Raw genomic sequence first — 20,910 nt, forward strand, 5'->3', positions numbered from 1 at the left:
CCTAGGTATACAGGTAACACTGAACCTGTCTCACCTAGGTACACAGGTAAACACTGAACCTGTCTCACCTAGGTATACAGGTAACACTGAACCTGTCTCACCTAGGTACACAGGTAAACACTGAACCTGTCTCACCTAGGTACACAGGTAAACACTGAACCTGTCTCGCCTAGGTACACAGGTAAACACTGAACCTGTCTCACCTAGGTACACAGGTAAACACTGAACCTGTCTCGCCTAGGTACACAGGTAAACACTGAACCTGTCTCACCTATGTACACAGGTAAACGCTGAACCTGTCTCACCTATGTACACAGGTAAACACTGAACCTGTCTCACCTAGGTACACAGGTAAACACTGAACCTGTCTCACCTAGGTACACAGGTAAACACTGAACATGTCTCACATGTGTTTATAGATAAACACTAAAAAACTTACTCACCACGACATACAGATAGACACTGAACCTTACTCAGCTACTGTCTTGGCACAATGGTATATTTTCTAATTTGTCTTCCCATGTATTCGTCTCTCTGTCTGTCATAATTTTGTCTGTAGTAAATTACAAAACTACAGTATTTTTTTCTAAATTATGAGCTGCACCTTTTCCCTCTTGAGTCGAGTGGCGGTTTATACCGGTTTGGCTTACCTGTAGACAAGGGGGGAAAATCATCAAGATAAAAAGAAAAACAGACTGCTGAGTTTTTTTCACAAGTACCTGCCCATCACATGTTTGTGACTGAAAATGATAATCAAGAAGCGTCATTTGCAATCGTATACAGAATTATTTGAAGAATGAAAATAAAAATAACATTGTTGTGGATTTAATCAATCATACCTTTTATTATGAATCCCAATAATATCTTATGGACTTTTGCGGTTTCTTCGATGCCTTAGCGGAAGTTTACAATAGTGTTTTGCATCCTAGCATCAATAGGTCATCAGGTTAAAGGTCAAATTCTAGAACAACGGCCATACTTATTTATGATATGAATGGCATCGTGTAACTTACAAGAAGTTATGATATGGATCTAAAAGAATTTGCTCAGCATACAAGGGTCTTTGTTAATATTAAACATCATTCTTCTTACGTAGAAATTCCGAGGTTCTCTCCAAATTTGGTTTGAGACATGCTTGTCAAGGTGTGAAGGGGGTTCCGGCCCACTTGAGCGTGAGGGGAAGGGTTAAATAGTGGAAATAGGTCAAATTCTTTAAAACACTTCTTATTTTGGAATGGAAGAAGACATATTTGGTGAAGAGAAATCCTTTTTTTTTTACAAACAATGCATCTAACCTCCTTTTGGATATGGGGAAAGAGATGTTAAAATACTTTTCCCTTAGTTAAAATAATTCAATTTTATTCAACAGAACCAGGTGAGTGATACAGGCCCTATGGGCCTCTTGTGACATCTCATGATTAAGAAGGAGTGAAACGTATAGAAATACAGGATCTCTACAAAGACAGCTTTTCACAAACTTAAAAGTTTCACTCTGACATGTTTTGTTTTGGTTTTATTAGGGTGGAGTGGGATAAACTGTTTACAAAACAGAATTATCGTCGCTTGTTACGTGCACTCGCAATGACAGGAAACCTTAGGAGCAGTCGATTCAGAAGTATCTGTTGGAAGGTATGTCCGCATTGTCTCGTTGATAGGGGATACTATTCTGGTCCAGATAATGTATAATGTAAGTTCTCAGTTGATTACTTAAATCAAACAGTCACCAACATATTTGATTTGATATGGCAAGTGATAGTGTGATTTTATTGTGTATCACTGTGCACCATTTATCTATAATAATGTAACTATTTGTGGTTTATTTACATCATTATGAAAAATTGTTGGAACAGAGTATGATTTTTCTTGTGAAATAGAAAGTTTAACATTTTATGTAGTTATGTGTCTCGATGAAGAAAACAAGTTGACATGTTTAGGTAATAGGTTTTCTTAATTCTTAGGTATTTTTAGAAGTGGTTCCAGAGGATATGAGTAGATGGGTCCCTAAAATGAAAGAATGGAGGGACAAGTATGACGATCTCAAGAAGAAGGTAACTCACACAGTTGAGAACAATTTAACCATTGAGAACATATGATAATGAACCATTAGATTGACACATTGATGATCACAAGACAGAGGATAACTAATGCCTTTGTTTTAGTCTACAAGGAAACTTGGATTCTTGGAACATATGTAAGAGGAATTTTTTGTCAAATCTTTGAAAGAGAAACTGATTAGAGAACGGCATCAGTTTTACAGGAGTCGCTGTTTGTTAACATTAGCTATTATGGTAAACCACATTTGTATTTTGCATGATTTTATTTCAGTTGATTATAAACCCTCGGAAGGCTGTGGACCACTCTGTATCGGACTTGGTTGTAAATAATCCACTGTCACAGGCAGATGAGGTATGAATATTCCTTAAATATTAACCAACCTCTAACATTAATCTCTGTTTCTCTGTGATGAGAACTTTTATAATTTCTTTCATTGTGTTTCTGTAATGTATCTCTAGGCTGAATTAGACAAATGCATATCAAAGCAGACATCCCTGTATCAGGCCATCAGAGATAACCGTCACATGACATATTTTTTAAATTTGAAATTAGTTTTATTAAACATTAATGATTAGAAATTTCCTTCATTAAACATTAATGATTTTAAGCAGCAATATCTAAGCTCGTCTGGCTCAAAGGGCCAATTGAGCTGTAGGGATATCGCAGCATCTGTCATCCATCATCTGTCTATTGTCTGTCAATTTTTTCCTTTAACTCACAATTAGTCCTAAATGACTGATAGAATTTTGATCACATTTGGTGTAAAGCATTCCTGGAGGACAGGGAACCAATTTTGTATGGACAGTGGGGTTTTGACCCCCTCTCCTCAAGCCTGAAGGATGGGGCCCCGATAGGGAAACTCTATCAATTTCTGTAAGATCTTAAAGTTATAGTCCGGATTAGGTCTGCTTGGGTGTATAAAAGGGGCATCTCTGCTTCCTGGGACCAGAGGAAAACTCTATCAATTTCTTTAAAATCTTTTTCTTCAGGAATTGCAGAATAATGTTCAAAGTTGGTCTGAAGTATGCTAGGGTGAAGGAAAATCAGCTTTGTTTATACAGTGGGTCTTGGCAATCTGGGGTTAGAGGGGTGGGGAAATCAGAAGAGGAATCATTTTTATATGCTTTCAGTTTCATCCCTTTGAGGTGGGAGGGGCAGGGCCCAATAGAGGGGAAATAGAGCATATATTTAAAAATTCTTCTTCTGTAGGAATACCTGGATGTTAATTTAGCCAAAGTGGCTTGGGGGAAGAAGAATCAGTTTTGCATAAACAGTGGATAACAGTCCCATAGGACGGAAGGGATGAGGCCCAATTGGGGAAATATGGCAAATTGTTTAAAATCATTCTTCTGATGTATAAATGCCAAGATTCTGTCCCAATTTGGTCTGAGACATGCATGAATGAAGGGCATCAATTTTGTATGAACAGTGGGTTTTGGTCTACTCTGATGGGATGGGCGGGACCAGACAAACTAAACCAGGTAGGCAATAAAGGCCGAATGGGCCTCTTGGGTTTTGTGTTGCCTGCAGAGCTGGCAGACACTTAGGGATCACTTTGTCTGTCGTCATGGGTCGTCGTCCATACGAAAGTTTTGTGGACTTTTTTCGGTAATGCTATGAGTTATCAAAATGAAATTTGGCATATGGCTTTTTGTTGCAAGAGTACAGATTAAGTTCGATTCCTGGCTGTCTGTGACCCCTTTTTGGCAGAGTTATGCCCCTTTCAACTTAGAAAATTTCTCAGGAATATTACTTTGTGCAGTTTTCCCTTTATGCTTCAAGTTATAGAAATGAAATTTGGTATTACAACTTTATGGTTGATCGTTGCACATCCAGTTCAATTTCTGGGAGACCGTGACACTTTATGCAGGCGACACATACAGTTCCGAGGAACTCTTGTTGCAGCGATACATTTCTACCTTGGCTGCAAGACTTCAGAGGAACATGGCACTATCACATAATCAGGTTTATCCCTAGTTCAGTAAAAATCTCCTGACCTTATATTAGGATTGCCATTTGATCATTTGATAAAAACAAAGCTTAACAGATTAACCAATCACAAATGTAAGATAAGTTATTGAAATTTTGTGAAAACGCTTTATTCTCCAGAGTCCTTGGAATCAGTTTTTTTTGGACAATGAATTGAGACTGACCATTAAACAGGATGTGATTCGCACGTAAGTTTTAAAAGTTTTGAAAATTTAGTTTGATGTAATCTGGACCAAGTGCTTGTTGGGTCACTTCATGAAGAGACAATATTCTAGTGGAATTTCAGCTTCCTTGCATCAAGCATTTAATTATTTTGTACCTGGAACTAAGTAAAAAAAGCTTAAGTTGTATTTTTAAAGGCACTTTATAATTAATAGTCATTTAAAACTCAATACAACAAAGGAAACAGATTTGCTATATCAGTGTTTTGTATATTTATGTATTCAGAGTTGAAATATATTGTTATTGGGTGTTAAAGATTCCTTTAAATGATAATACTCACACTTCTATGTTTCAGGCTGTGATTAATATCTTGTGTTACAGTAAAATCATACATTTTTGTGGGGATCAAATTTCAATTTTTTTTCTCTTTAGAAAATTGTTGTTTTATTGGAAATTGAGTTTTGTAAATAGACAGTATTCATAAAATCAACTATTACAAAAATTCATTGAATCTTTATGTTTATAATTTCCTGGACAGGGGTCAAGAGTACCTCCAAAATCAATGAAAAAAATTCTCCACAAAGGTTACTGGTTTTACAGTATATTTGTTATCCCCGTGTATGTTTAGTAAAATCCTGTCATGTTTTATAGGGCCGTTTGTGTTTTGTTTGACATGCAATGAGATGAGCAAACGTATACAGATAGAATCAGGCCTGCAATTTTGATTTTTGCTTTTATCGTGTCAGGACATAGTGTAGTTATATATATTTTCATACTTTATACTTTCAAGTTTTTCAGATTGGTCAATAGTGTCACCTGACATGAGTAACACTTTAACACCTTTGCAGAATTCACTGTTATTAGTATGACTTACAAGTTATATTTAACCTAGAAATTTTCTGTGTTTACAGCTATCCAAGGATTGCCTTTTTTCAGTCAAATCAAGTGCGAAACCTGATGGTGGATGTACTTTTCATCTATGCAAAGATTAACACTGAAATTTCCTACCGACAGGTGATCCCCCGGATGTTGTACTTCAGTCTTTTTACTTTTAGAGTTTTTCTCTCGTTCTTCTTTCCTTCATTTTTAGCAAAAGTCTTCCGAATTTTTGTTAGAAATTAGAATTGCAAAACAAAAAACAAACCAAAAAATCCAATTATTTGAAGTTATTGTATGCAGTTCAATTAAATTCAAGTTATTTTAATTTCACAAATACTTAAGATATTTAAAATATTTACAACTTTGGGTACAATGTATTGTCATTTGGAAGAACACCGTCTTTGATATCAGGTTTTTCTCTCTGTAACAAAATTCAGAAGACTACATGTCATCTTACTATCTCATCATTTTAAATTATTGATCTTTTCATTCTTGTGTATGTTTGAATGTCTTTGTAACATTCTTTAAAATAATTCATGTATGTGAGTGAACACCACATACACGCTACCAGGCAAATATCAATGTCCAACCATCCTGACTTTGTATATTGATCTCCAGAAATATTGGACACTGTTAAATAACACTGGCTTTCTAAAGTATGTGAAGATGACAGACACATTTACTCTGTAAATGCTGAAAATAGATATTTCATTATTCAGTAGAAAAATCATAAATGATTGAATGAAAATGATGGATTTTAGAATGTACCAAACCTCTAAATATACTGTTAATTTCTGTTCATGTATGTATGGTGTCACATTGATATTTGTATTGGCCAATTAATATCCAGAATGTAAACTAGGTGTTAGTCATCTGTAGCTGTACTAGGAACTATATATGTTACAATCTGTTTAGATTGTGATAAAACTTGGCTTGTTACTGCATACCTTACCCCAGTATTATTGCCTGCATGTTTTAGTCCGGGCTGATAATACATATAATACTAGGGGCTTTCACTTTGTCCTACTCAATGTAAATCTCCACACTTGTCCTACTCAATGTAAATCTCCAAATTTGTCCTACTCAATGTAAATCTCCACACTTGTCCTACTCAATGTACATCTCCACATTTGTCCTACTTAATGTACATTTCCACATTTGTCCTACTCAATGTAAATCTCCACATTTGTTCTACTCAATGTAAATCTCCACATTTGTCCTACTCAATGTAAATCTCCACACTTGTCCTACTCAATGTACATTTCCACATTAGTCCTACTCAATGTACATTTCCACATTTGTCCTACTCAATGTACATTTCCACATTTGTCCTACTCAATGTACATTTCCACATTAGTCCTACTCAATGTACATCTCCACACTTGTCCTACTCAATGTAAATCTCCACATTTGTCCTACTCAATGTAAATCTCCACACTTGTCCTACTCAATGTACATCTCCACATTAGTCCTACTCAATGTACATCTCCACATTTGTCCTACTCAATGTACATCTCCACACTTGTCCTACTCAATGTACATTTCCACATTTGTCCTACTCAATGTAAATCTCCACACTTGTCCTACTCAATGTAAATCTCCACATTTGTCCTACTCACTGTAAATCTCCACACTTGTCCTACTCACTGTAAATCTCCACACTTGTCCTACTCAATGTACATTTCCACATTAGTCCTACTCAATGTAAATCTCCAAATTTGTCCTACTCAATGTAAATCTCCACACTTGTCCTACTCAATGTACATTTCCACATTTGTCCTACTTAATGTACATTTCCACATTAGTCCTACTCAATGTAAATCTCCACACTTGTCCTACTCAATGTAAATCTCCACATTTGTCCTACTCAATGTAAATCTCCACACTTGTCCTACTCAATGTACATCTCCACATTAGTCCTACTCAATGTACATCTCCACATTTGCCCTACTCAATGTACATCTCCACACTTGTCCTACTCAATGTACATTTCCACATTTGTCCTACTCAATGTAAATCTCCACTCTTGTCCTACTCAATGTAAATCTCCACACTTGTCCTATTCAATGTACATCTCCACATTTGTCCTACTCAATGTAAATCTCCACACTTGTCCTACTCAATGTAAATCTCCACTCTTGTCCTACTCAATGTAAATCTCCACATTTGTCCTACTCAATGTAAATCTCCACATTTGTCCTGCTCACTGTAAATCTCCACATTTGTCCTACTCAATGTAAATCTCCACACTTGTCCTACTCAATGTAAATCTCCACACTTGTCCTACTCAATGTGCATTTCCACATTAGTCCTACTCAATGTAAATCTCCAAATTTGTCCTACTCAATGTAAATCTCCACACTTGTCCTACTCAATGTACATTTCCACATTTGTCCTACTTAATGTACATTTCCACATTAGTCCTACTCAATGTAAATCTCCACTCTTGTCCTACTCAATGTAAATCTCCACACTTGTCCTATTCAATGTACATCTCCACATTTGTCCTACTCAATGTAAATCTCCACACTTGTCCTACTCAATGTAAATCTCCACACTTGTCCTACTCAATGTGCATTTCCACATTAGTCCTACTCAATGTAAATCTCCAAATTTGTCCTACTCAATGTAAATCTCCACACTTGTCCTACTCAATGTACATTTCCACATTTGTCCTACTTAATGTACATTTCCACATTAGTCCTACTCAATGTAAATCTCCACTCTTGTCCTACTCAATGTAAATCTCCACACTTGTCCTATTCAATGTACATCTCCACATTTGTCCTACTCAATGTAAATCTCCACACTTGTCCTACTCAATGTAAATCTCCACACTTGTCCTACTCAATGTAAATCTCCACATTTGTCCTACTCAATGTAAATCTCCACATTTGTCCTGCTCACTGTAAATCTCCACATTTGTCCTACTCAATGTACATCTCCACATTTGTCCTACTCAATGTACATCTCCACATTTGTCCTATTCAATGTACATCTCCACATTTGTCCTACTCAATGTACATCTCCACATTTGTCCTATTCAATGTACATCTCCACATTTATCCTACTCATTGTACATTTCCACATTTGTCCTGCTCAATGTACATCTCCACATTTGTCCTACTCAATGTAGAACTCCACATTTGTCCTCATTCTTAATCTCTACATTTGTCCTATTAATTGTGAAAATCCACATTTGTCCTCAATGTGGAACTCCACATCGGTCAGGATGTTTCTCTGTGTCAGGTACAGTCCAACACTGTAACGTTTTCCCATCATTTTGTGCACTATTTATTCTCATGTTTAAGGCATATAACGTATGCCCAGCCATAAAACACTATGCTTGAAAGACACTTTGTCATGTCTATGATCTTTTATCTGAAATTTCACTAATTTTTATTTGTGTCTTGTTCTGAAATGCTACAGAATTTGGCCCTTTGTCCACTGTTTATATAGAGTTATGTCCCTTGGATTATTATGATATCAAAGTTTGTTGGGAGCCTAGGCTTTAAGACTTCCCCTGCTTTAATGTCATGGATTAAAATGGTTAGATGACATAACTTTTATATTGTTTGACCTTCCCTGTATAGTAATGGCAGTAAAATTTGAGGATAGGTCTACTTACTTTGTGCATTGCTGAAATTCATGGCAGAGACCCTTTGTCACCTATGCATGATACCATATGTGTTTGTGTCATTTGTGTGTGTCAGTGATCTGTGTAAGTACCGTATTTATCCTGCAATAAGCCAAGAGTGTTAATGTATTAATATTGGATTCAAAGTCAGTAGTGGGTTTATTACAGGACAATGAAAGAATATTTAATTCTGTTGAACTGTGATAAAATGGGTGGGCTTATTATTGGATACATACTTATCTTGTATATGTGTTGCATGTTGAATATTTGTGTATTACTTGATCAAAGCAAGGTAGGAGGTTTCCAATTTCTGAAAAAGAGGAAATGTCATTTTTTTAAATTTGGAAACTTTTCTCTGGTCTCTCACTTAACGCATGTTTAGCGTCGTGTTTCCCTGTTGACCTGATACTGTGTTTTATTACGAAATCTTTCAGAAATTGCATGATTGTACATTGTATTATTTCAATATTTTCTTTTTTTTTAGTTTTTTTTTTTTGTTTGTTCTGTAGCTTTCCAGAGATTCAGTTTTTTCAAAACCCTGAGCTTCGGGAGCAGATGATAAACTTGCTGTTCTGTTATAGCCGTTCCCATACCAATATCTTGTACAAACAGGTACAGCCTCTATGTTGCTGAAGTTTTTCTGATTCAAAGATATTATGGACTTACATTTTATGACAATAAAATGTTGATTTTCTCTTCCCATTGATAGTTTAAAGATCCTCACTTTTCCTTATTACTTTGTGGCAGTCTAAGATTCTTTTTGTAAAGACAGTAGACATAATCACCTATAAAACTTTTTTGTCTGACAAGGCCTGAGACAAGAGGATTCTCCAAGGACTACAACTTCACATGAAGGAATATTTCTGATAGGACATAAACATTAGACATATAACAAAACTGAAAATTGAATTTATGGGGGTGGGGGGGATCTGATCTCCAAAACACTGAAAATATTTTGTTTCAGTAAGGGCTGTCATGCAAATATATGTTAACAGCAAAAGATTTATGGTATACTGCTGATAAATGTAGCTGTTTGTAAATATTTTAAGAGTCAGTTTCATAAGGATGTACAGTAAAATTGTTCCGTGGGGGATTTATTGTCTTTGTTGATTTCATCTTAATCCAAGAAGAAATAAGGCCTCTGGAAATTTGACTTTTTCAAGCTGATAAATCATCATATTCACCCAAAAACAGGTCAATATTGGTATGTTACTGAGCTATGTTTATCCAACAAATCAATTGTTCCCCGAAACACAAAAATTCAACCCCATGAAAATAAGTTTTCATGACTTTAGAATAGTTTTTAGTAAAAAGGTCAAATTCTGAAAAATTAATCAGTATTTTTTTTATTACCTCAAAGTTAAAAGTAGGAATAACTATTTATTGATTGGTGTTTATCATGATGAAATTAAATGTTTTGATAATGGAACAATAAAAAAATACTTTAATTTTTGACTTTAATGTCGATACAGTTTGGATATCTACCATGTTTCTTGTTTAGCCACATTTACATTTGTTTTTACAGGGAATGCACGAATTGTTAGCTCCTCTGATTTTTGTTCTCCACTGCGATCACCAGGCTTTCCTACATGCAAATGAGGTGGAATCACTGGGGTGAGTAGTCATGGTTGAGCCATTATGGTATATAAAAGTACATGTATATAGTTATATATTATATTCATATATGATATGTATTCTGTAACTAAAAATATTTACTGATTTTCCTAGAGAGCATATCTCCAAGTTTACAGTTTAGATACCTTATTATACTCTTTATATTAGGCTGTTGGGGATTGAAGTTAAGTATTGTTTGTTTAAATTAGGATTTTCTTATTACTTTGTGGCAGCGTAAGAATTTGTTTTGTAAACAGTAGACAAAATAACCTGCCAGAGTTTTCCCTTGATCTTCTTTGTGATAGACCAATGGATTTGTATCAGATTTACTGGGAATGGATTGGTATAAACAAAATCTTACTTTTGCTGTGGAAGCAGGTTCATAGAAAATGACTTGAATGTATTTATATAAAAGTAATTGGGGAAAATACACTATAGTTTTGAAATTTGAAAACTCATTATCCATATTATCCATATTTGAATTATCCACATTTCAGCACTCAATTATCTGTTTAATCTTGAACTCATCATTAATTAATTACCTACATTATCCAGAGTGACATCACAATAATTCAGGTTGATGTGATAAATAACCAGGTTACCTGTTATCTACCTGGTATATAGTAAGCTCTGATTTTCAGGTGGATCCCGACGGCCAACAGGTTTGGTTCTGGACAGTTCCTGTCCTTCCTTGATAAATATGCATTGTTATATATTGAGCTTTTTACTATATCTCAAATGTGATATGACTGATTTCATTTAATATGGGAATGGGTTCTACTTTCACTTTGTATGTACAATGTATTGCATACTTGTGTATTAAGATTCTGCTTTCTTTTTACGTGCAGCTCAGCCTAACAAAATGCTGTAAAGATTTGTCAGGAATAAGAACTATATGTTCAATTAGACAGTAAAATTTAGAATCTTAAGAAGACAAATAAATGAAAGTGTTAAGACAGAGGGTCAAGTAATTGATATCTTTCAGGGCATCACATTCATTTGATGGTTTTTTGAATATTAGATTTATGAATAAATTGTACTGAAAGATGAAATTCCAAAACTCTATCATAACTGCATGACATACAGTTAGATTATTTTCTCTCAATTCGTATGCAAAGATTTGGTATAAATTGACTTAAAATCTTGTTCACAACTGAATAATAATACAAAAAATTAGGAGACCAATGAAAATTTTGTTTTGCTGTTGTGCATCCATGAGTGTAACTGTGATAACATTGTGTACAAGACATATGAGCCATTGCTTAGTTAAGTTTTCATTAGGAGAGTGTGTTTGGTGAATTCAAATTAAAATATATAGAAATATGAAATAGCACAAGGATAAATAAGTTTTGTGAAAACACAAAACAGATGAATACTTACATAAATCATTTTAAAACATTTTACTGCTTTTTTCTTAATGCTAACATTTGTTATTAAAAAATGAGTTTCTATGATAGCAGATATGTCATTCTCTGGTGTTGAATTCATTTCATGTTTTAATTTTTGATATCTCACGATCTCATTTTCTTTATTTTGGCTCACCTGGCAAATATTGCCTCTGAGTAATGCATTGTTATGGTGTTCATTGGTCCACCATCAGCAGATGGGCTATTCAAATCGCTCTGCATCTGTGTTTTGTCTGTCCATCCGTTGTCTGTCTGTCCATAAATAGTTTTTGTTATCCGTATTTCTTGAGAAGTACAGGATGGATCATTTTTTAATTTCATATGTAGGTTCCTTGAAGTCCCTAGTTGTGCCCATTTCATTTTGGGCCTGATCAGAAAAACAAAATGGTGGAAAGACGACCATCTTCTATTCTGACTTTGAAAGTTTGTTATTTCTATTTCTGCTATTTGAGCAGTACTGGATGGATCTTTCTTAAATTTCATATGTAGGTTCTTTTAGGTCCCTATTTGTTCCTGTTTGAGTTTGGGATTGACCAGAAAAACAAAATGGCCAATAGGCAGCCATCTTGAATTTTGCCTAGTAAAGATTGTTATAGCTATTTCTTAAGAAGTACTGAATGGATATCTCTCAAATTTCATATGTATGTTCCCTTTGGTACCTCCTTGTGCTCGTTTGATTTTGGGACTGATCAGAAAAAACAAAATGGCTTCCAGGTGGCCATTTTGGATTTGGGAGGTAAATATTATCCAGGTGGCAATTTTGGATTTGGGAGGTAAATATTATCATTACTATTTCTACAAAGGAAAGTTCAGATATCTTATCGTTAAGAGCAAAACAGAGAAGAGAAGAGAAAAAAGGGAAAACAAAGAGCATATAAAGATCAGACAATGGTGGGTGCCAAGATCCCTCCATCATCTCTTGTAATCTCTTCTACATTACATTATCTATCCTTCATGTGATTTCTTCTGAGGATCTGTAAGTTTTGAATTACTGAGTTTTTATCTGTAGCACGTTGTGGTGAAGGACTATGAGATTTTATGTGATTGACTATTAAGTCTGGAGTTATGATATTTGACATTTAGCTTGATGGAATGAAAGGCTTAGAAGGCTATATTCATATGAATTACCTTACTCAGTTGCCTGGTCACATAGAGATCAACTGTTTTGAAAACTTGTATGATGTAATATTGATGCATTAGAGTGTCCTGATATCATTTTCATGTGGTTATTACAGTTTGGTCATTGTTATTACAATAGCTCAGACAGTAAAGCATTATACATATGCAGCCTCCTATTCTTAGGTGAATTATCTGATGTGTGTATGTTCTAATCTTTACTGAAGACTGTTTGTGTTTGTAAGGATGTGACATCACACACCCATCATCCTGTATTGTCCTGGTGTTGTCCTTTAAAAAGATACTTTATCCAAATTCCTATAGATAACATGTGGAAGGTCTCTTGCATCGTGTTTTAGCCACCAGCTATTACAAGATCTGGCCTACATTAAAATTATTCTTCCTGTTTCTTTGGGCATAAAACAAAAAAAACAAAGGTTTTCTACTTATGTTATGCTGGGGTTACTGGCCTGGTGTTTTGGGAATTACATCAAGTCACCATCTGTTTCCATCAAGTCAGTATCTGATTACATCGAGTCAGTCTCTGTTTACATCAAGTCAGTCTCTGATTACATCAAGTCAGTGTCTGTTTACATCAAGTCAGTGCCTGATTACATCAAGTCAGTGCCTGATTACATCAAGTCAGTCTCTGATTACATCAAGTCAGTCTCTGATTACATCAAGTCAGTGTCTGATTACATCAAGTCAGTCTCTGATTACATCAAGTCAGTCTCTGATTACATCAAGTCAGTCTCTGATTACATCAAGTCAGTCTGTTTACATCAAGTCAGTCTCTGATTACATCAAGTCAGTCTCTGATTACATCAAGTCAGTCTCTGATTACATCAAGTCAGTCTCTGGTTACATCAAGTCAGTCTCTGATTACATCAAGTCAGTGCCTGATTACATCAAGTCAGTCTCTGATTACATCAAGTTAGTGTCTGTTTGCATTATTAATCAATGTCTGTTTACATCAAGTCAGGTGTCTAGCCAATCAAATGGCTAGATTGGGAAGTTTGATTTCAGATTCTGAGGGTGTAGAATTCGACATATTTAGTGAATTTTTAGGATTTCAGAGATATTCTGTCCCATGTGTCTGCATGTTTTATTGTTAACCAGAACCAGGAAAGTTTTACCACCATTTACGAGTATGACCATATCCATCCAGTGATGGGCAGGTAGCTTTTAATAAGCCCATGACTATCTATTTCAGTTCTTCAGGAATGCTAACAAATACTCTGTTATTGTCTTGAACAATAAATAGATTTTACTTTTATCAGTTTTACAACAAAATCTATACAAGTTGTCCATTTTATACTTAACGCTCTTGTTAGCAGAGATGGAAGGATGGGTGTGGTCCTACTGTTAGCAGAGATGGAAGGGTGGGTGTGGTCTTACTGTTAGCAGAGATGGAAGGGTGGGTGTGGTCCTACTGTTAGCAGAGATGGAAGGGTGGGTGTGGTCTTACTGTTAGCAGAGATGGAAGGGTGGGTGTGGTCCTACTGTTAGCAGAGATGGAAGGGTGGGTGTGGTCCTACTGTTAGCAGAGATGGAAGGGTGGGTGTGGTCTTACTGTTAGCAAAGATGGAAGGCAGGTGTGGTCTTACTGGTGGAGGAATTTATCTGGAAAATCCATGTGAGAGGGCACTGGACCCCTCACATTTTCCCATCTGTTTGGGGAATCAAACCCCAGATATCTAGGTGTAAGACAGCGTGTTACCACCTAGGTGTAAGACATCGTGTTACCGCCTAGGTGTAAGACCGCGTGTTACCGCCTAGGTGTAAGACAGCGTGTTACTGCCTAGGTGTAAGACAGCGTGTTACCGCCTAGGTGTAAGACATCGTGTTACTGCCTAGGTGTAAGACGTAAGACAGCGTGTTACCGCCTAGGTGTAAGACAGCGTGTTACCACCTAGGTGTAAGACAGCGTGTTACCACATAGGTGTAAGACATCGTGTTACCGCCTAGGTGTAAGACAGCGTGTTACCGCCTAGGTGTAAGACAGCATGTTACCACCTAGGTGTAAGACAGCGTGTTACCACATAGGTGTAGTGCTGGATAAGTATGGAGGCATTGAAGATTTTAACATATGAATAGTTGCTGAGGTTTGTACCTCAGGGATGAGTTATGACATCATATGCAGAAGGGATTTATTTAACCAATCATTTTATTTTCAGAGAAATTGTCAAGGAGATGATGGACCCCACATATCTGGAACACGATGCCTAGTATGTGTCTGAGAGTGATATAATCTGTAGACTTACCTCACATCAAACAAACTTCCACAAGACAAAAGAAGTTCAAAAGATCTAATTCTCTAAAATTCAAGCAAAAAAAAACCTGAAGTAAATTAATGATTGTAAATAGTAAGCAATAGTAATTGTCAATACCTGGGTAAGTGTGAAAGTGATTTAAAAAGTAGGTATAGATATACTTAATACTGTCAAACCTGTCTTATACGCTCTAATTGTATACAGACCACCTGTCTATAATGGTCACTTTGTATTGATCTTGATGTAATACAATTCATAGTAATTGAGCTCTCTATATAAAGGGCTACCTGGCTATAAAGGCCACTTTTCTCTGTTCCCTCGACCTTTATAGACAGGTTAGAATATATTCTTTGTTAATGTAAGACATATGTACTTTGTTAACAGTGCTATGCTGTGTCAGATCATGGAGACGGTAGAACCATGGTACAACTCCAAGGATATGGCTCCAAAGGTATCCATGCAAACAGTTTCTGTTGGAAAACAAATATGATGCTAATATATTCAGATTTGAAACTGCATGTTTATTTGTTATTGGTAACAGCTGGGTTTTAAAAACATGTCATTTTAGAACGTTTTCTTTAAGATATGTCAAAAAACAAAATTCCTTTTCATTTAATTAAAGAATTGGTGGATGATTTCCTTAATAAAGTTTCCTTGTACAATTACAGATGACAAAGGACAAGGTAACAGTGACCTTGTTTGCACGTCCACAGGATACAAACTCGTCCATCGCCATTGTGTCCAAACTGACCCGTGTCCATGACTACATCTTAAAGAAGTTTGACCCCGAGCTTCATCTTCATCTTGAGAGACTTGATATTGCACCACAGATTTATGGAATGTAGGTCAAAGATCACAGGTCACAGGTCATGCCACAAACATACAAACTGTAGATCAGTTGTATGGATGCTGTATGGAACATTTGTGGTTACAACTGCCTGGTTATGTGTATAATATTTTTGAAACTTTTGTAACCTGCTGGTACATGTGAATCTGAGATTTGTATGCCATACTGCTGACATGTATGCCACACTGTTAACATGTATGCTGTACTTTTAACATGCATGCCATACTGATAACATGTATGCTGTACTGCTAACATGTATGCTGTACTGCTGACATGTATGTCATACTTTTAACATGTATGCTGTACTGTTAACATGTATGCTGTACTGCTGACATGTATGTCATACTTTTAACATGTATGCTGTACTGTTAGCATGTATGCTGTACTGTTAACATGTATGCCATACTGTTACCATGTATGCTGTACTGTTAACATGTATGCCATACTGTTAACATGTATGCCATACTGTTAACATGTATGCCATACTGTTAACATGTATGCTGTACTGCTAACATGTATGCCATCCTGTTAACATGTATGCTGTACTGTTAACATGTATGCCATATGATTAACATGTATGCCATACTGTTACCATGTATGCTGTACTGTTAACATGTATGCCATACTGTTAACATGTATGCTGTACTGCTAACATGTATGCCATACTGTTAACATGTATGCTGTACTGCTAACATGTATGCCATATGATTAACATGTATGCCATACTGTTACCATGTATGCTGTACTGTTAACATGTATGCCATACTGTTACCATGCATGCTGTACTGTTAACATGTATGCCATACTGTTAACATGTATGCTGTACTGCTAACATGTATGCCATACTGTTAACATGTATGCTGTACTGTTAGCATGTATGCTGTACTGTTAACATGTATGCTGCACTGTTAACATGTATGCTGTACTGTTAACATGTATGCTGTACTGTTAACATGTATGCTGCACTGTTAACATGTATGCTGTACTGTTAACATGTATGCTGTACTGTTAACATGTATGCTGCACTGTTAACATGTATGCTGCACTGTTAACATGTATGCTGTACTGTTAACATGTATGCCATACTGTTAACATGTATGCTGTACTGTTAACATGTATGCTGTACTGTTAACATGTATGCTGTACTGTTAACATGTATGCTGTACTGTTAACATGTATGCTGTACTGTTAACATGTATGCTGCACTGTTAACATGTATGCTGTACTGTTAACATGTATGCTGTACTGTTAACATGTATGCTGTACTGTTAGGATGTGTGCTGTACTGTTAGGATGTATGCCGTACTGTTAGCATGTATGCCATACTGTTAACATGTATGCTGTACTGCTAACATGTATGCTGTACTTTTAACATGTATGCTGTACTGTTAACATATATGCTGTACTGTTAATATGTATGCTGTACTGTTAACATGTATGCCATATTGCTAACATGACAAAAGCAAAAATAATTGGAGAAGGAATAATTCATGTTATATTAATAGTAACAATGACACAAAATATTATATAAAGGAAATAAGGCATGAAACTGACCAGCCAGTGGAGACAGGTTTCACATCAGACAGGTTTCACATCAGACAGGTTTCACAGAACACAGGTTTCACAGAACACAGGTTTCACATCAGACAGGTTTCACATCAGACAGGTTTCACATAAGACAGGTTTCAGACAGGTTTCACATCAGACAGGTTTCACATAAGACAGGTTTCACATCAGACAGGTTTCACATAAGACAGGTTTCACATCAGACAGGTTTCACATCAGACAGGTTTCACATAAGACAGGTTTCAGACAGGTTTCACATAAGACAGGTTTCACATCAGACAGGTTTCACATAAGACAGGTTTCACATCAGACAGGTTTCACATCAGAGAGGTTTCACATCAGACAGGTTTCACAAAAGACAGGTTTCACATCAGACAGGTTTCACATAAGACAGGTTTTCACATGATACAGGTTATTTCATTACCTGATATTACCTGATCCCAAGATGTAGATTGTACATTGATTGTAAATATCTGTTGGTTGAAATGAACATTTCTTTGCTAGACGCTGGGTTCGTCTCCTGTTTGGACGAGAATTCCCCATGCAGGACCTGCTGGTTTTATGGGACTCCCTATTCGCTGATGGCATTGGTTTTGACCTTGTTGATTACGTCTTTGCTTCCATGTTGCTGTACATCAGAGATCTCTGTAAGTAAATTTCTCATTGTTACAAGTCAGAAATCCATGTCTTCCTGCCACAGGTGAGGTCCAGATTGCTATAGGTACCAGACTATCGTTGATGTCCATTGTTAGGAACCGTTGTAAGCTGATAAACAGTGATATAAATCTCACCACCAACGTTGTTAGATCCTTATGTTATTTGTCTGAGTCATGGAGTTGATGCTAACTCAGAGAATACAGAGATTTTCCCTAGCAATATTGATGATCAATCAGTGCGATTTTTTTTTAGTGTTGGCAAGTGATTACCCACAATGCCTCAACTGTCTGATGCGCTACCCTCCTGTGGCTGATGTCCATTATCTAATAGAGAAAGCCCGCTACCTTCGTGAACCAAACGTACGTAATCATACATTTCATATTGTCAATAACTTTAATTAGTAGATGCTTTAATGTTATAAAAGTTTTCTAGATCATAGAACTATGATATGTAGTGAACTGAATGTGGCATCCAATCCAATAAACAGTTGGAAGAATAAAAACTACAATTATGTACATAGAATATATTTTGTGCTATCTCAACATTTGCGACCTTGTTTATTATAGAATTATCCACGTCCCCCAAACTACACAGTCCAGACAGTGAACCAGCTGGTCACAAACAAATCCCAGAAACCAGTGTCACGAGGTGAGTTAAGGCACCATTTTACAGACGTTAAAATTCTTTATAGAGTTATCACAGTTTAAACGTGAATCAAACACTGTAGAAATATTTAGATTGTGAACACATCAAAAACAGATATCTTTGTGTGACTCAGGAAATCTCACTCTGATTGAATGTAAGGTGTATTTTCACTGATAATCATGAAAATAAATTGTTGGACAATATTTTGCCTTAAAAAGCTATTCCTTTTTAATGCTTGAACGGATTTCATTCAGATTTTGTTGAAACATCATTAGGGGTGGATAATTAATTCTTATGTTCAGAAAGTTGTTTTAACCCCTAGGGACTTCGGGATGGGGCCCCAAAATGGGATGTTAGACTATGACAATATTGTGCTTCAAAACACCACTCCTTCTTAACCTCTGAGTAGATTCCAACCAAATTTGGCCTGAAACATTACTAGGAAGTAAAAATGATATCAAACGTACATGAAGTGATCCTGAGATTATCCTGACAAAGTCTAATTTTTACATTTTGTTTCAAAATCAAACATAACTCATCAGGAACAAAAAGTCTTAATTACTCCTTAAGTTTCTTTTACACCATTGAGAAAAAAAGCATATTTGGAGTTTGATTTTGTAAGGAAAAGAAAGAGATGATTTGTTTTTGTTCTCTGTTTGATCAAACTTCAACAAGGTAACCACTGTAGCCATTTTGTAATATGATTACACAACTGAAATGTTTATGTAGGATTGTGTAGAGAACTGTTTGTGTAGGATCGTGTAGAGAACTGTTTATGTAGGATTGTGTAGAGAACTGTTTATGTAGGATCGTGTAGAGAACTATTTATGTAGGATCGTGTAGAGAACTGTTTATGTAGGATCGTGTAGAGAACTATTTATGTAGGATCGTGTAGAGAACTATTTATGTAGGATCGTGTAGAGAAATGTTTATGTAGGATCGTGTAGAGAACTGTTTATGTAGGATCATGTAGAGACTTCTTTATGTAGGATCGTGAAGAGAAATGTTTATGTAGGATCGTGTAGAGAACTGTTTGTGTAGGATGGTGTAGAGAACTGTTTATGTAGGATGGTGTAGAGAACTGTTTATGTAGGATCGTGTAGAGAACTGTTTATGTAGGATGGTGTAGAGAACTGTTTATGTAGGATGGTGTAGAGAACTGTTTATGTAGGATGGTGTAGAGAACTGTTTATGTAGGATGGTGTAGAGAACTGTTTATGTAGGATCGTGTTGAGAACTGTTTATGTAGGATGGTGTAGAGAAATGTTTATGTAGGATCGTGTTGAGAACTGTTTATGTAGGATCGTGTAGAGAAATGTTTATGTAGGATCGTGTAGAGAACTGTTTATGTAGGATGGTGTAGAGAACTGTTTATGTAGGATGGTGTAGAGAACTGTTTATGTAGGATCGTGTAGAGAACTGTTTATGTAGGATCGTGTAGAGAAATGTTTATGTAGGATCGTGTAGTGAACTGTTTATGTAGGATGGTGTAGAGAACTGTTTATGTAGGATGGTGTAGAGAACTGTTTATGTAGGATCGTGTAGAGAACTGTTTATGTAGGATCGTGTAGAGAACTGTTTATGTAGGATCGTGTAGAGAACTGTTTATGTAGGATCGTGTAGAGAAATGTTTATGTAGGATCGTGTAGAGAACTGTTTATGTAGGATCGTGTAGAGAACTGTTTATGTAGGATCGTGTATAGAACTGTTAATGTAGGATCGTGTAGAGACTTGTTTATGTAGGATCGTGTAGAGAACTGTTTATGTAGGATCGTGTAGAGAACTGTTTATGTAGGATGGCGTAGAGAAATGTTTATGTAGGATCGTGTAGAGAACTGTTTATGTAGGATGGTGTAGAGAAATGTTTATGCAGTACTGGGTATATTTTGACATCATCTCTGATAGTAATCATAGTATTATCACAGGTTTATCAAAGTTTTGTGTGTGACTATTAGAGCAGTTCTTGTCCTTCATTTTTGGTAGTAAGCACAGCGTTATCACATTTTTATGTAAGTCTTGTGTGTGGCTCCCTCGGAGCATTGTTGATGATTGTACTCATCTTTT

At 36.0% G+C, this 20,910-nt stretch overlaps 1 protein-coding gene across 3 annotated transcripts in view; it reads left to right on the forward strand.

The window, feature by feature from the left end:
• Positions 1–20,910, forward strand: part of LOC132556881 (TBC1 domain family member 5-like) — a 67,073-nt gene that overhangs the window by 34,501 nt on the left and 11,662 nt on the right. For 2 of the 3 annotated variants that reach the window (XM_060221335.1, XM_060221337.1), the window contains exons 5-16: positions 1,521–1,629; positions 1,959–2,048; positions 2,326–2,406; positions 4,165–4,232; positions 9,232–9,334; positions 10,248–10,336; positions 15,036–15,086; positions 15,516–15,582; positions 15,800–15,972; positions 18,049–18,191; positions 18,454–18,560; positions 18,768–18,849. In XM_060221335.1, the coding sequence (XP_060077318.1) occupies positions 1,521–1,629; positions 1,959–2,048; positions 2,326–2,406; positions 4,165–4,232; positions 9,232–9,334; positions 10,248–10,336; positions 15,036–15,086; positions 15,516–15,582; positions 15,800–15,972; positions 18,049–18,191; positions 18,454–18,560; positions 18,768–18,849 (1,163 nt within the window). Of the gene's footprint in view, positions 1–1,520; positions 1,630–1,958; positions 2,049–2,325; positions 2,407–4,164; positions 4,233–9,231; positions 9,335–10,247; positions 10,337–15,035; positions 15,087–15,515; positions 15,583–15,799; positions 15,973–18,048; positions 18,192–18,453; positions 18,561–18,767; positions 18,850–20,801; positions 20,856–20,910 lie in introns of all 3 variants that reach the window. The other variant, XM_060221336.1, reaches the window with a different exon arrangement.

This window comes from Ylistrum balloti, unplaced genomic scaffold (assembly GCF_031769215.1).
Source record: "Ylistrum balloti isolate Yb309-2 unplaced genomic scaffold, AGI_CSIRO_Ybal_v1 Utg370598, whole genome shotgun sequence".
NCBI lineage: Eukaryota > Metazoa > Mollusca > Bivalvia > Pectinida > Pectinidae > Ylistrum > Ylistrum balloti.